The 17,094-nt window shown below is 38.8% G+C and overlaps 1 protein-coding gene across 2 annotated transcripts in view; it reads left to right on the top strand.

Moving 5' to 3' along the window:
- Nucleotides 1–16,800, top strand: part of ZNF214 (zinc finger protein 214) — a 28,622-nt gene extending 11,822 nt beyond the window's left edge. For both annotated transcript variants that reach the window (XM_049890645.1, XM_049890644.1), the window contains exons 4-5: nt 7,020–7,181; nt 9,033–16,800. In XM_049890645.1, the coding sequence (XP_049746602.1) occupies nt 7,020–7,181; nt 9,033–10,726 (1,856 nt within the window). In that variant the 3' untranslated portion in view covers nt 10,727–16,800. The remainder of the gene's footprint in view (nt 1–7,019; nt 7,182–9,032) is intronic.
- The last annotated feature ends 294 nt before the right edge of the window (nt 16,801–17,094 follow it).

Genomic DNA, 17,094 nt, shown 5'->3' with positions numbered 1-17,094 from the left:
CTACATTTGTTTGCCAACTGCGCCCTTTCCCGTAAGGTATTTCCATAAGCATGCTATGCTTATTTTTTTACAGCAACATGTAAAAAAAAACATTGGTGTAGTGGGGCTTATGAAAATACCTTGTCGGGGAAGGGTATGGTTGGCAAACAAATGTAGAAGGCGTGCATTATTTGCGTAAAAATATGGTAGTTTATTACACCCTCATGTGATCTTTAAACTCTTGTGTCTGTAGTTATTTTCTCATTTTCTCCAATTTTTTTATTATAATCATCTTCCTTTTTTAAAAAATAAGTCTTGGCAGAGATCTGTATTAACTTTTTTAAAAGCATCTTCTGGCTTTATATATTTTGTCAGTCATTAATTTGTCTTTTACATCTTTGACTTTCAGCTTTGTTCTTTGGCTTGCTCTGTTTTTGAGGAGGATTGTTTGTTTCTAACTTTCTGGGCTGAATGCTTAGTTTATTTCTAGCCAGTCTTGTTTCCTTTAAAAATTTTCCTCTAAGAACTTTCTTATCTGAGTCTGACAAATTTTGATGTGTAATTACTATTAGTAAGTTCAGATTTTTCTCATCATTATATTTTCCTTTTTAACGCAAGGGCTTTTTAATGCTATGTTACCTGGATCCCAGAAGCCTTTTTTTTTTTTTTTTTTTGTAATTGTTACTAGTTTCTAATTTTATTGCATTATAACTAGATAATGTATTTTGTACAATCTTGATTCTTTGGAATTTACTGAGTCTTTTTTATGGACTGTTACAACAGCTCTAACTTTTTTCAGTACTGTGTATGCATGAAAATGATGTTTTGTGTTTTGGCTATATAGAGTTCAACACAGATGAAATAACCCAAGCTTCTTCATTGGGTGGAAACCCTGGTGGCGTAGTGGTTAAGCGCTAAGGCTGCTAACCAAAAGGTCAGCAGTTTGAATCCATCAGGCGCTCCTTGGAAACCCTGTGGGGCAGATCTACTCTGACCTGTAGGGTCGCTATGAGTTAGAATTGACTCAATGGCAGTGGGTTTGGTTTTTTTTTGTTGTTGTTGTTTTCTTCACTGGGTAACGGTCAGCCTTCATATTAATGCTTTTTTTGGTTTGCTTGATCTGTCATTTTCTGAAAGCAGCATATTAATGTCTCTAATTACAATTGATGGAATACATATTTCTCCTTGTACCTGTCACAGTTATTACTTGATATATTTTGAAACTACTTGTGGATGCAGTTTGCTTATGTTGGATATATTTTTGTGCTATTATTGTTCAACTACAAATATTTAAGAAATCATACATTTTTTGTTCCTTGTGATCTTTTTGCCATACATTTTATCTCAACTGAAGTTAAGCTTGCCATTTCAACTTCCTTTTGGTTCCTATTTGTGTGGTATGTCTTTTTCTATCCTTTTATTTCCTATGTATTTTTCCCTTAAATGTATCTTTTGCAGACCACATGTTGTTGAGTCTTATTTTTGAATATAAGAATCTGTCTTTTAATTGTTGAGATTAAGCCATTACCATGTATTATAATTACGGTTATGTTATTTTTGCCACCTTATTGTTTATTTATTTTTCCTCACTTTCTGCTTTCTTTTGGAACAGATTATCTTCTGTTTTGTTTGGTTTTTATAGATTCTATTTTGGTTTTTATGGTAATAGGATGGTTGCTCTTAATTTGAAACCCACATTAATTTTTATTGCTTCTATTGATTTCTTAAACTTTTTAATATCTAGTTCATTTCTTTAATAAGGAGACTCTTTAGCACACCTTTATGTCTCTTTTTTCAATCTCCCCTTCATCATGTTTGTATTTTCAAAAATTGTAGTTAAAAGTGGCTATAGATAATGCTTTCTCCTTTTTTTTTTCTAAAGGTTTTTTCTTTGTTTTGTTTTATAACAATAAACTTTCCCAAGATATTTGATCGCATTTCCTTATCATATCTCATGAAGCTTTTCCTGGATTTGTTTCTCTTCTTAATTGACTTGTTAGAAAAATAGGTAAGTGCGTTTGTTTAAAATATTTAGACTTTTAAAAGAAAGAAATATATATGTTAAATTAAAATCAGAGGAAAAAAATGGAAGTGGGAAGTAATTAATAAAATTCTGTCAATCAAAGAGAAGACAGGAAAGGATAGTGGAGACTTTTTAAAAAAAAAAAAAAAAAACCATGACTTTAGAAATAAGTTCAAATCTACCAGTAACCACAATAAATGAAAATGAACAAAACTTACCTATAAAGACACTGAGTCATACAGATTTGATGAAAAAGAAAATTCTGCTCTATGCTGCTAAAGACCTACGCAAATTAATGCCACTAAAAAGGTTAAGTAATGGTTACATAATGGCAATGATCCATCAGTGAGATATATTAATTATGAACTTTTATGTACCTAAGAATGTGTTTCAAATGTGTATTCAGCAAAGCATGTCAAAATTACAAGAAGGAATCAAAACTCCAAATTTATAGAGAATGATTTTTACAGACCATTTTTGAAAAGAACCTTAAAAAAAACTTTAATAATTGGAGTAACTATGTTCATAGATGGGAAGATAAAAAGAATATCAAGTTTATATAATTGTTGGGGGGGTGGGGAGGCTCATTTATATACAAAAGAGAGAGAAGGAAAAGATGATGAAATATTAGTTATCAAACTCCTTGGAGAAACTGATTCCCTCTCATGCAAGAAATGCAGCGAGAATGAACACAGGACATTTGTTGTGCCAGAAAGCAAGAAAGTTCTCAAAGACTTAAACGGTCATGTCACAAGAATGGGAGCCAACCTGATGGGACTCCCACTAGTCCAAAATGGGGCAGTTTTGAACGTCTAAAAGAAAAATATCTACAGTGTGACTGAAACACATCAAATATGTAAAAAAGGATTAGGTCATAAAAGTGCTAAAAAGCGAAACTATACAGATTTCATTGGTCATAATTGGTGGTTGCTTCACCCCATGTCATTACCATGAAAGCTGATTTTTAAAAGGGACTAGGTCATGAAGGATAATGAAGCATTTATTCTGCCTGTTTCATTTGGGCTACATTTTTTGGATAACCAGCAAATTTGTGATGAAAAATTCTTCATTATAGAAGAATTATAGCTTGTATATGCACAAGGAATGATAGAATTAGAAAACCAATTTGCAATTCCCAATGAAATGACAGATTTAGGAAATGATCATCATTTGCTGCTAAGGTTTTTAGGGAAAGATTGATGGGGAACGTTATAATGGAGGCATTGGGCTGATATCACCTGAACCTATTGATCATTTTAACAACTCTATAAGTGGGCCAAACTAGACATTATGTGCTTCCTGAAATGTTGCAACAGGAAGTACATAGCAAGTGTTCTTGTCAGAAAAAAAAAGAATGAACCTTAATCAAAGTAGGCCTGTGGAACAAAAGAACCAGCAAACAGGAATGGAATAAAGATCAGTTAGCACCCCACAAGCAAACAGTTAGCCCAATCATTGATATGAGATGTTCTACGGCAGCGCAAGTCCAGGTGTGGTCCCAGCAGCAGACCAGCGGCATCAGCATCGCTTGTAAGCTTTTTAGAACTGTAGAATCTTAACATTAGAATAGCTGTAGACAGGATCCAGGAAACGTTTAACAAGTTCTCCAGGTGATTCTGATGCTCACCAAAGTTTGAGCATCAGTGTTCTACAAGATAAATGACTGGGTTCCTTTAACTGGGTTCCTTTAAAACGGGGAGGGGGACAGATGGGTAGGAGGGGACTGTTACAGAACGAGAGAGATTTAAGAAACATAACAATAACCAAATATAATTTGTGGACCTTTCTTAGATCCTTATTCAGACAAATGAACTATAAAGAATATTTTTATGACAATCAGAAACATTTAATTTGAAGTGGGTGTTAGATGATGATGATGTTGTTAGTTGCCCTGGCATCAGTTCCGACTCATGCAGCCCCATGTGTGTCAGAGTAGAGCTGTACTCCATGGAGTTTTCAAGGCTGTCACCTTTCAGAAGCTGTCTTATGAGGCTTCTCTGAGTGGGTTCAGACTGCCAGTGTTTTGGTTAGTAGTCAAGCACTTAACAGTATTTGCCACCCAGGGACTCTTAGTGATATTAAGTAAGTATTATCAATTTTGGTACACAATTATGTTCTTTAAAGTCCCTATCAGTTGATGAAAGATATATACTGAAATATTTATGAAATAATTATAAGTGAAATGATATTATTCCTGGGATTTGCTTTAAAATACTCTAACCAGTAATAATAACCAGTAATAATAATGGTAACAAAAACAACAATAATCATGGGGAAGGCAGGGTTGAAACATAATAGGCAAAATGTTGATAATTGTTGAATGATTACATGGGACCTCATGCTTTTCTCTTTACTCTGGTGAATGTTTGAAATTTTCCATGGTAGTGCTTAAAGTCTTGAAGGATATATATTAAAATTATGATCAGTTTGGGTGATGGTGTACAAAGGTCTATTTTTCATAAAACAAAATGACTCTGTTTATACAGTGTAATACTATTCCCTTAGATTTTGACTTGTCTGATATTAATATTGCAAAACCTACTTTATTTTTGTCCATGTTTTTCTGTTACAGCTTCGGCTGTCCTTTCATTTTTAATCTGTCAGAATTCAGTGGTTTGGGGTGTGTCTTTATAAAAGCATTAATTGCACTATATTTTAAAGCTCACTGTTAGCATTCTTTTCACTACTAATAGACTTACTTGTCATTTTATTGTTTAATTCTTTTTTCTGTATAGAGTTATTATACCTATTAATTTTGAATATAGATTTCCTGTATTTTTTTTTAGTGGAGAAAAATGTTCGCAACATGTTTTTAAAAGTATTTTGGTGGGACATTTCATAGTATTTTTTGGTAAATTGAAATGCACATGCCTGGGCATTTCACTTCAGGAAATTTGCCTTCTAGAAATATTTACCTGAATGCTCAATAATATATTTAAGAGAATTGTCTGCTGGTGTATTGTGATAGTCAAACAGCTGGAAAGAGTCTTCGTATCAGTCAGTATGCAAGCAGTTAAAATTGTAACATCATAAAATGAAGTACTATGCAACACTTAAAATTGTAATATGTTGGTTATCTATTGTTGCAGTTATCCCAAAATTTAGCAGCTTAAAGTGACAAACATTTGTTATCTCACATAGTTGTTATGGACCAGGAATCTGAGATCAGTATAGTTGGCTTTTTCTGGCTCAGGGTCTTTCATGAGGTTGCAGTCAGTCAAGCTGCTGGCAGGGACAGTCATCTGAAGGCTTCACTGGGGCCGGAGGATCCACTTCTAAGACAGTTCCCTCACGTGACTTTTGGCAGGATACCTCATTTCTCACTGACTATTGGTAGAATGTTTTCACTGGCTAATTTTTTTTTCAGAAGTAGACCACCAGGTCCCTCTTCCTAGTTTGTCTTAGTCTGGAAGCTTAGCTGAAACCTGTCCATCATGGGTGACATTGCTGGTATTTATTTGAATACCAGTGGCAAAGCTTCCAGTATCCCAGCAACATGCAGGCCTCCACAGTATGACAAACTGGCAGACGCGTGGGGGATGAAAATCAAAGACTATAGCCTTTAGTAAGGATTACACCTCAACATAAAGAAAACAAAAATCCTCACAGTTGGACCAATAAGCAACATCATGATAAACAGAAGATTGAAGTTGTCAAGGATTTTATTTTACTTGGATCTACAGTCAACACCCATGGAAGCAGCAGTCAGGAAATCAAACGACTCATTGCATTGGGCAAATCTGCTACAAAAGAACCTCTTTAAAGTGTAAAAAAGCAAAGATGTTACCTTGAAGACTAAGGTGCGCCTGACCCAAGCCATGGTATTTTCAGTTTCCTCATATGCATGCAAAAGCTGGACAGTGAATAAGGATGACCAAAGAATTGATGTCTTTGAATTATGGTGTTGGCAAAGAATATTGAATATATCATGGATTTCCAAGAGAACTAACAAATCTGTCTTGGGAGAAGTACAACCAGAATGCTCCTTAGAAATAAGTATGGCAAGACTTTGTCTCACATACTTTGGACAATGTTTTCAGGAGGAATCCGTCCCTGGAGAAGGACATCATGCTTGGTAGAGGGTCAGTGCAAAAGAGGAAGACCCTCAATGAGATGGATTGACACAGTGGCTAAAACAGTGGGTTCAAGAGTAACAACGATTGTGAGGATGGTGCAGGACTAGGCAGTGTTTCGTACTGTTGTACACAGGGTGGCTATGAGTCAGAAAGGATGCAACAGCACCCAACAACATCAGCAACATTGGTAGCAGGCGCCACTTCCTGGCCACATGTATCTCTTCACAGGGCTGCCTAAGTGTCCTCAGGAAATGGCAGCTAGCTTCCCCCAAGAGAAAGAGAGACAGGAAGAAGCATCAGTGCCTTTTATGACCCAGTCGCCAAAGTTCCACAACAATTACTTCTCTTTCATTTTTTTTTTTTCTGTTTGTCAGAAGTCAGTCGCTAAGTCCAGCTGTCATTCAAGGCGTGGGGAAATGGATCCACCGCATAAAGAGAAGAATATCAAATAATTTGTGGACATATTTTAAAACTACCATAAATAAGACAGGCCTAAAATGATAAATCATGAAATACTAATATAAACAATATTGAGAAACATTGTTATAATTAGCAAATAGTTTTGGTCCAAAGTATGCACACCTGGGTCTATATCCTACCTCTGCTATCTTCTAGGTCTATAATCTTAGGAATTTACTTAATCTCTTTCAATCACTGTTTACTAATTTGTGAAAAGGGGTAATAGTATTTACAGCACAAGATTGCTATGAGGATTAATTGAAATATTATATGGAAGCACTTACTCAGTGGTTAACAGACATGCTATATAAATATTTCTTATGATGGTGATTGTGTTCAAGGACTGGATACATTATTCATCTGTTTGAGTACTGTTATTTCTGCCCTTACTTTTTTGTTCTTCTTATTAGTTTTTTTTCTATTTGGTTTGCCACTTGTGTTACTTGCTGAGTGTATTTTTCTTTGTTCATCTTCTCACTTAGATTTCTTCTTCCTGGAAAGCCTGATGTTTGACCAGATGGCAGTAACATTTGAAGATGTGACTGTTATTTTTACTTGGGAGGAGTGGAAATTCTTGAATTCTTCTGAAAAGAAGCTCTACAGAGAGGTCATGTGGGAGAACTACACAAATGTCATGTCAGTAGGTAAAGTTGTCCCAGCTCTTAACAAATAGACTGTTTCTGTTTGAACCAGTGTTGTTGAGTATTTTGGTTTTATATCTGAATATTTTGGTCTTGAGGGTTGTGGGGGAAATAGTCTTAAAAATGTGTCTTAAATCAGGTGACATAGACATCTTCCAAGACACCTGGACTGTGTAATTAATAGGTACCTGTATTTATTGTTTTTAGTCATTTTCTGGTTTACACTTAAAGGACAGATCTCCAGACAGAGCCAGTTTTGTGTAGTCCTAGATTTGTTTTCTCTTCACATTATTTGTACAAATTAGTTTTTGCTGTATAACAACCTGTTCCAAACTTAAGGGCTTAAAACAACAATCTTTATTATTTTTCATAATTCTAATTGGCTGGATGGTGGTTCTGTCGTGGAGTGGCATGACTGGGGCTATGTGGTCTAAGATGGGGCTGGATGCCTAACGTACATGTATGGCAGTTGTTTTAGTGTTAGTGGGGACGATGGAGATATGCTGGCCATATGTCCCTCTTCAAGCAGGCCACAGCTCATTTACATGAGGGCTGTCACAGGATTTTCAAAAGCAGAGAGAGGGTAAGGCCCCAGTATGCAGGCAATTTTCAAGTCTCTGGCTTGTATCACTTTTGCTGATGTTCCAGTGACCAAAGCATGTTGCATAGCCCAGAGTCAGTTTGGAGGGGGAACACCCAAAGGTATAGATAAAGGTAGAGAGTTAATGCAGCCATTACTGCGCACAATCTACCGTGCTATTCTAGAAGACAAAAAGTACAAATAATATTTTATTTCTGCTAATAATGCCCCATATAGAGCAATGTAATTAAATTTCAGTCTTTATGGCTATTTTCATAAAACAGTCACCCTTACTCTTATTTTTGAACCAAAACCAAAAAACCAAACCCATTGCCGTTGAGTTGATTTTGACTCATAGCTACCCTATAGGACAGAGTAGAACTGACCCATAGAGTTTTTAAGGGGTGCCTGGTGGATTCAAACTGCCGACTTTTTGGTTAGCAGCCGTAGGTCTTAACTACTGTGCCACCAGGGTTTCCTATTTTTTAAAAAAATTTTTGAACAGTGCCTGGTAAATAATAGGTACTCAAGATACACTTGTGGAATGAATGAATACATAAATGAATAGAAAAATAAATGAATTTTAGACCCAAATAGAGCAACGAAAGTCATGACCATTCTTTCCTACCCCCACATATATTCAGTACACATATTCTTGTCCTTTTCAACCAGTTTTTATCACAGTTAATTTTTGATAATTGCTAATTTCATTCTTCTGTGTGCATTTCCTCTTTCAAAACAAGGATCACTGTAATGTCTTGGTATGTGGAGATACAAAGATAAATTATATTACCCCTACCTTCATTGAGGGAGCCCTGGGGGCACAGTGGTTAAGTGCTGCAGCTGTTAATCAAAAGGTCAGCAGTTCGAATCCACCAGCCACTCCTTGGAAACCCTAAGGGGCAGTTCTGCTCTGTTCTGTAGGGTTGTTATCGTCAGAATCGGCTTGACAGCAATGGGGTACCTTCATTGAGCTCACAAAACTTTGGGGGATAGTTCCCATTATTTTCTGTCCATTCTGTTTTTGAGAATCCACCAAAAAAAATTGGAGCATGGTACAATTGGATGTTAATCTTTTATAGTCTAAAAGTCAGTTTTCTTAGTCTCAGACATGCAAAATGAAAAATCATGAAGGACAAATAATGCAGATTGTTTCCCTGCTCAAATAAAAGGTTAAACTCTTCCTATAATTCTGGAGGTCATTTATTGAGATACTTGGAAATTTTTAAACACAGCCTTCATCTCATCACTGGATTATCTGCTTATTCTTCTAGGACAGTGGAATGAGAGCTACAATCCCCAAGAACAAAGATTCAGATATTTAGAACATGACAGTCTTTCTTGCTGGAAAGGCTGGAGGAATGCCAGCACTTGGGTATATGAAAATCAGAACTATGTGGAAACTGTTCAGGAGGTAGATTCCAAGGACCTAATGCAGCAAGACCTTTCCCACTGCCAAGAATGGTTAATATTCTCTACACAAGTACCAAGATATGGAACCTATGAACTGACTTTTGAAGGCAGAAGTCCCAGGAACTTTAAGTATAAAAAGTTTATACCGTGGCAGTCCTTAGAAACAAAAAACACTCAAGACTATGGGAAAGAAATTTACGCAATTGAATCGCATGGTTTTCAAGGAGACAGATACCATGTTGCCATATCCAGGAAAAATCCCTCTGTGGAAAAAGAACAGAAGCTCATAGTTCATCGTTCATATGTCCCAATAGAAGAAACCCTTCCAGAGTTCATTGGTGAGATACACCAAAATGACCTGCTGAAAGAATCTGTGGAAGAAAAATACTGTGGATGTAATAAATGTAAAGAAATTTATTACTGGAGCTCACAGTGTGTTCTTCACAAGAGAAATCCATTTGGAGAAAAGCTCTATCAATGCTCCATCAGCACAGCATGCTTCTCTCAGAGATCAGACCTGTGTAGACATCCAAGAATCCACGTAGGTAAGCATCTGTACAGATGTGATGACATTGACAGTCACTTTAGTCAGAGCTCAGGTGTTCACTTTCATCAGAGAGTCCACACAGAGGAGGTACCTCACATATGTCATGTGTGTGGTAAGAGCTTCCATCAGATCCTTAGTCTTCACAGTCATCGAAGAGTCCACACAGAAGAGAAACTCTATAAATTTGAGTGTGATAAGGACCTCAGTAGAAATTCATTACTTCACATTCACCAGAGACTTCACATAGGAGATAAACCTTTTAAGTGTGATCAGTGTGGCAAGAGTTTTAGTCGGAGTTCAGTACTTCATGTTCATCAGAGAGTCCACACAGGAGAGAAACCATATAAGTGTGCTGAATGTGGAAAGGACTTCAGTCAGAGCTCAAATCTTCGAATTCATCAGTTAGTCCACACAGGAGAGAAGTCCTATAAATGCGATGACTGTGGTAAGGGCTTTACCCAGCGCTCAAATCTTCAAATTCATCAGAGAGTACATACAGGAGAGAAGCCGTATAAATGCGATGACTGTGGAAAGGACTTCAGTCACAGCTCAGATCTTCGTATTCATCAGAGAGTCCATACAGGGGAAAAACCCTATATCTGTCATGAATGTGGTAAGGGTTTCAGCAAAAGTTCAAAGCTTCACACTCATCAAAGAGTACATACTGGAGAGAAACCCTATAAATGTGAAGAGTGTGGTAAAGGATTCAGTCAACGTTCACATCTTCTCATTCATCAGAGAGTCCACACAGGAGAAAAACCCTATAAATGTGTTGACTGTGGAAAGGGCTTTAGTCATAGCTCAAATCTTCACATTCATCAACGAGTCCATACAGGAGAAAAACCTTACCAATGTGCTAAATGTGGTAAGGGTTTCAGTCATAGCTCAGCTCTTCGAATTCATCAAAGAGTCCACACAGGAGAGAAACCTGATAGATACCATAAGTATTATAGGAGACTTGATCAAAATTCATATCTTCACAATAACCACAGAAGAGAAACCTTATAATTTTATTTAGTTAAGAGCTTTAATCAAAGCTTAAACTTTAAACCAAATAAGTACTGCTGGGAAGAAAATCCTGTAAGTAACCCAAATAATGCCACACAACATTTATAGTTTTCCCTAACTCCCACTAAATCATTTGCTTTAAAAGGTGATCCTTAGGAAATTCTTATATATTTAAAATTAAAGTACATTTTCTTTTTCTACTATACATATAATGCATAAAAAAAAATGCATAGTCATTTTAAATATATACAAGATTAAAGGAGAAAATTCATCCCGTTTCATTCTAGGCTTTTTTTCTCTGCATTTTAATGTGCTTGAACTCATATGTTCAACTTTGCATTTTCACTGACTTCAAAACATTTTCTTAAAATTTGCTTTGAATCGAAACTGGCTTATCATCTCTGGAACAACATTTCTTGACTCCCTCAAAGTCAAGGAAGCCATAGAAAAAGGTGGAAACACACAACACTTGAAATTCAAACTGGTAAACAGCTTTACTGCTTGAATATGGAAGAATTAACTAGACAGCCAGTAGAATTCAGTTGCTCAGGAAACAAAGGACACTTGATAAAAGATAGGACAGCTTTGTTATTACCCTGTATCAGAGATAGGATGTCTTAGATATGTTATCTCTTTTAACCAGAAAACTCTGAATCCAGTGTTCTATTGCAGGGGTGTTGCTCTTTGAGATAACTACAACTCACTCTCACCCTCTTTCCCAGTTTTCTGTATTTATTCATAGGTTCAGACACAAAGGAACTGTAGGCACAAGATTGTTGCCCTAAGTAAGTTATGGAAGGTGTGGGCAAAGGCAGGAAAATCACTGACAGGAGTAAATGCTAGAAATTGCAGATAGCCCATTGGTTCAGAATCAGAGATCCAAGCAGTAAAATTTGATTTCATCTCAGTAGAACAGAGTTGTACTATATGAATATCTGCTAGTAACAGAATTGAACTCAGCTATGTGTAACAATGAACCCTCAAGCTAATTATGTAAGAAGAAAATTTGGCCATTATGAAAATTGAGTACAGTCAGTAGGAATACACAAAGCCTGACAGTATTGACATACAAATATGTTTAGATATTACTTCCCAAGAGGGAAAGAAAAAAGTTGGCCCGTTTGGGGAAGTAAGAAGGAATTGTAATACCGAAGAAAGGAATATTATCCTGAAAATTTAGAAACCTGTAGCCCTAAAAATTAGCTATTTCTGGTTGCAGAAAAAATTTTGAAAATAATTGGTGTCTTCAGTAGCATAGCAGGAAACCTAATGCTACATTCTTTGCCCTTTATCTCTGCATCAGGAGTTGGGATACTGTCTTAAGTAACCATAGTTTTTTTTAAAAATAGTACTTGGAGACATTCAAAAATGTAGCTGTGAACTTCACCCAAAAGGAATGGAAACAACTGGATCCCACACATGGCCCTGTAAAGGCATGTGATGCCGTAAGAACTTGATTTCACTGGCTAAGATGGTTTTTCTGTAACTCACGTTATAGCATTTGGAGTATCTTTGCTTCCTCTATTGAATATGACCGCGTAACATCATGATATTTAAGGAAAAGGAACTACCAAAAAACCCAGATGCATCGCAGTTGGGTCGATTCTGACTCATGGTGACCCCATGTGTTACAGAGTAGAACTGAGCTCCATTGGGTTTTCTTGGCCGCAGCCTTTACAGAAGCGATTGTCAGGCCTTTCAGAGCTGCTGGATGGGTTTGAACTGCTGACCCTTCCATTAGTACTTGGGTGCAAACTGTGCCACCCAGGGACCTTGGAAGGAATTACATAAGGGTATAAATACCACCAGCCATGGTTCAATAGGAGCCACCAACTGAATCATTGCTGTGCTGAAGTCTAAGAGGCTATGTTGAAAATTAAAAAGAGGGATTAAAATATTAGCACAGGTGAAGAACTATCAATCCTACAGAAAGTAGAAGAGAAGTAGAAATTGGGACAGTCTTAGTTATCTAGTGCTGCTGTAACAGAAATACCACAAGTGGATAGCTTTAACAAATTTATTCCCTCACGGTTTAGGAGGCTAGAAGTCTGAATTAGGGTGCCAGCTCTGGGGGAAGGTCCTTGTCTCGTTTCAACGTCTGTAGGCTCACTGTTCATTGGAGATCTCCATGTGTCTTGGCATCAGTCTTTCCCTGGGTCTAGGAGGTTCTCAACAGAGGGACCCCAGGTCCAAAGGATGTTCTGTGCTCCCAGCTCTTCTTTCTTGGTGGTACTGAGGTCCCTCCTCCCTGCTTGCTTCTCTTTTTCTCTCTTAAAAGATAAAAGATGATGCAGTCCACACCCCAGTGAAACTCCCCTTAGATCTATTAGGGCTGTGACCTGAGTAAGGGTGGTGCCTTAAGTAAGGGTGATGCATCCCACCCTAATCCTGCCCCATTAACATAACACACATAAACTAATCCTCGTTAGCATAACCTAATCCTGACTCATTACCACATAGAAGCCAGGATTTACAACACATAAAAAGGATAATTACATCAGATTACAAAATGGAGGACAACCACACAATACTGGGAATCATAGCCTAGGCAAGTTGACGCATATTCTTGGGGGACACAATTCAATCTATGACCAAACCAAACCCAGTGCCGTCGAGTCAATTCCGACTCATAGCAACCCTATAGGACAGGATAGAACTGCCCCATAGAGTTTCCAAGGAGCACCTGGCAGATTCAAACTGCCGACCCTTTGGTTAGCAGCCGTAGCACTTAACCACTACGCCACCAGGGTTTCCTCAATCTATGACAGACATACAAAATGTTGAAAATATGAGCCACACAAAAACTCTAAAAAAAAAAAAAAAACTAGGAGTGTAAAAGTAAAGATTCTAAACCATTGCTTAATACACCTTATCTAATGCTGCTACAACGAAACACCACAAGTGGATGGATTTAACAAATGGAAATTTTTTTTTTCACAGTTTAGGAAGCTAGAAGTCCCAATGTATAGGGCCTGCTCCTGGGGAAGTCTTCCCTGTCAGCTCTCTGGGAAGGTCCTTTTCAGCTTGTTTCCTGATTCCTTGGAGATCTCCATGTGGCTTGGCATCAATCTTTCCCTATCTCTGCTCACTTGTTTCATCTCTTTTAAATCTCAAAAGACATACCCTACACCAATTCTGCCTTATTAACACGACAAAGACAACCCATTCTCAAATGGGATTATAACTACAGGCATAGAGGTTAGGATTTACAACACATTTTGGGGGGACATAATTCAATCCATAACATCTGCAAACGTTGAACTGGTATGAGAAATTAGCACAGAGGGTGAAAGGAGGGATGGGCCTGAGCCCTTAAAGAGGAAGTTGTGAAGCAGATTGTCATCCCAAACAATATTTTGAGGTAACAGATGTACCACTAAAACTAGGACTGCAATTAGCAGAAGTAGAAACTTTTAGATTCTTCCAGAGAGGATTACAGCATTAAAAAATTCTTTGTGTGGAGGGGTATTCATGTACAAACATCTTGGAGGGTATCCCCAAACCCTTTCAAATTGTATGCAAAACTGTATGAGTATGTACACTCAAAATTTTTGAGGGGGGTAAGAAGAGGTAGGGAAAGGACCCATATTTTCATCAGATTCTAGAAAGGGTCAGTGTCTCAGAAAACATTAAAAATCATTGCTGTAGGGGAATTTTAAGGTGGCAGAGATTCCATATTGCAGCAAAATCGTGGGCTCTATAGGGGCCAAGACCCTGGACCAGGGACCAAATGTGTCCCCCTCCCTCCCCCCCTCCACCCATCCTTATGTGAGGGAGGGCACACTGCCTGGGCAACACTGGTTACCGAGCAGGCTCCAGTGACCATGGGTCATGCATTGTCATCCTACTAGGGATGCTGCTCATTTCTATGGTAAATGGACCCAGGCAGAATGTATCAGGCAAAAAAGACTGCCGAGGGCTTTAGGAACTGTAGACTGTTCCAGTTTGGTGGATCCTGGGAGCAGTCTTTTGAGGGCAAGGGTCATGGGTGCTCCTCAGTAGGGAGAATGGCTAGAGCTGGTGCGAGGGTGGTGAGTGGGCCCGGGTCCCAGCAGCCTTGGCCATGTCACACCCTGCAGAGCTTCTGTGCCCCGAGGAGCTCCAGGGAGCTCCAGGGCGGGGAAAAGGGTCGATGTGTGCCTGACCAGGAAGGGCTGTGCCCAGGAGAGGTGTACACACAGAGTATGGATGGGACCAGGGGTCCTGCAATGGCTGGGGTCCTGTGATGGCCTGGATCTGGGCATATCTGGGAGGGGCCCCAGTAGGAGTAGGTGGGCGTGCTCAGATCTGCCCAGTTCCTGTGTATGGTGTGTGTGTGGGAGGAGAGGGGGAGATGTGGGTTGGCAGCAAATAGGAATAGAGTCTGGGTTGTGGCGAGAAGTGTTCCAGACAAGGAGGGGGCTTGGAGCACAACCACATCTGCTGAGGTGTGGGTGAGGGGCAGACGGAGTGCTGGAGTACCAGCTTCTGAGAATTTAGGCCTACCAAGTGCAGTAGTGCTGTGGGCAGTGCACTGAAGGAGCTTGAGGAAAACAGGCTATCCGACCATGGCCTGAAGACTGGGAGATGATGCTCATCCTACAGGAAAGCAGGATGCCTACAGGAAAGCAGAACCTGGGGTGCCACCCACCCATCCATTTCAACAGTGAAGAAATGCAGGCAAAGAGATGTTAAGTAGAATGTCCAAAACCTACCTGGTGTTATTGTAAGGTTTCTGACCTTATGTGAATATTTTAATCCCTCTTAATTTCTAGCATAGTCTCTTAGACTTCACTGATTAGCAAGGGCAAGCTTATTATTACTTACTTTAACTACTTAGTTACTTGTCAACCTCTTAGCACTGCAGTGGTTCCATTGGTGGCACCCAATGAATCATAAGGAGGAGCCCTGATGGTGCAGTGGTTAAGCGTTTGGCTGCTAACTAAAAGGTTGGCTGTTCAAATCCAACAGCCACTCCTTGGAAACCCTATGCCATTCTACCGATTTTTAGAATGAATCATAAACAACCAACCTGTTTCCATAGAGTCAATTCCGATTCATAGTGACCCTGTATATTAGAGTAGGACTGCCCCATAGGGTTTCCCAAGGCTGTAATCTTTATGGAAGCAGACTGCCACATCTTTCTCCTGTGGAACTGCTGGAGGGTTTCACCAGTCGTTTGCTTAGCAGCCTAGTGCTTAACCACTGCGCTGCCAGGGCTCTTTCCAATGAACCGTCAAAAAAAAAAACAAAACACAAAACCCATTGCCATCAAGTCATTCCAACTCACAGCACCCCTACAGGACCGAGCAGAATTGCCTCAGGATTTTCAAGGAGCAACTGGTGGATCCAAACTACCAATCTTTTGGTTAGCAGCCAAGCTCTTAACCACTGAACAACCAGGGCTCCTCCAATGAACCACAGGTGATGGTATTTGTACCCTTGTGTAGCTCCTGCAGAAATCCTAGTGACATAGTGGTTAAGAACTATGGCTGCTAACCAAAATGCTGGCAGTTCGAATCCACCAGGCGCTCTTTGGAAACCCTATGGGGCAGTTCTACCCTGTCCTATAAAGTTGCTGAGTCGGAAGTGACTTGATGGTAATGGGTTTGGTAGTTCCTGCACCCTCAGGCCAGGCTGCTTGCCAGCAATTAAAGTCAGAGCAGTGTTTATGAAGCCACTTTCTCAAAGAACTACAAAGGTTGATGCCCCCTGTCATGAGAGGCACAGAAGCCTTGGAAAACTATAAAAACAGATAAAACTGTAGGCAGATAAAATTGTCATCATGTGAAAGTTGTTACTAACACTAGTGGAAACAAATCTGAAGGTTTCCCAGACACCTAGGCACAAATAATTCTAGCATTACTGGATGTACAAAGCTGTAAGTCACCCAGTCAGGGAGTAGATGCCACCTTCTTTAAGCTCCTGCCAGTACAGAGATGGGCCTTGGGCTGACAAGCCCCAGGCAATTTTGTCTTTGCAGGCAGTGAGCTCTGCTGACATCCTCTTTTCCTATTTATTTTTTTCTCACTGTAGAAAATGTAGATAATACAGAATGTTGGAAAAAATAATCTGTACAATGGCTACCTGTTGTTTTTGCCTACTACCTTATCAGTTAAGACAACTTGTATTTTTCTTTTTTAAAACCCTATTAAATTTTAAATAATTAAAATTTATTTTAATTTTGGTATGTGGTATCAAGTATTTTGCTGACTCATTTTTCTTCTTCCTCCCATATTATTTAGTCAATATCCTTATTGTCTTCCCCAGTTACTGGCTTGTGATTCTTTTCCATGTATTAAGTTCTTACATCTGTTATTTGATTCTCAGTTTTTCTAGTCTGTTAAATTCTCACAGGACGGGAAGGCGGGGCCAAGATGGCAGAATAG

The sequence above is a fragment of the Elephas maximus genome, chromosome 7, assembly GCF_024166365.1.
Source record: "Elephas maximus indicus isolate mEleMax1 chromosome 7, mEleMax1 primary haplotype, whole genome shotgun sequence".
Lineage (NCBI taxonomy): Eukaryota > Metazoa > Chordata > Mammalia > Proboscidea > Elephantidae > Elephas > Elephas maximus.
The sequence above is the reverse complement of the archived record's forward strand: the minus strand, read 5'-3'. Positions and strand labels throughout refer to the sequence as shown.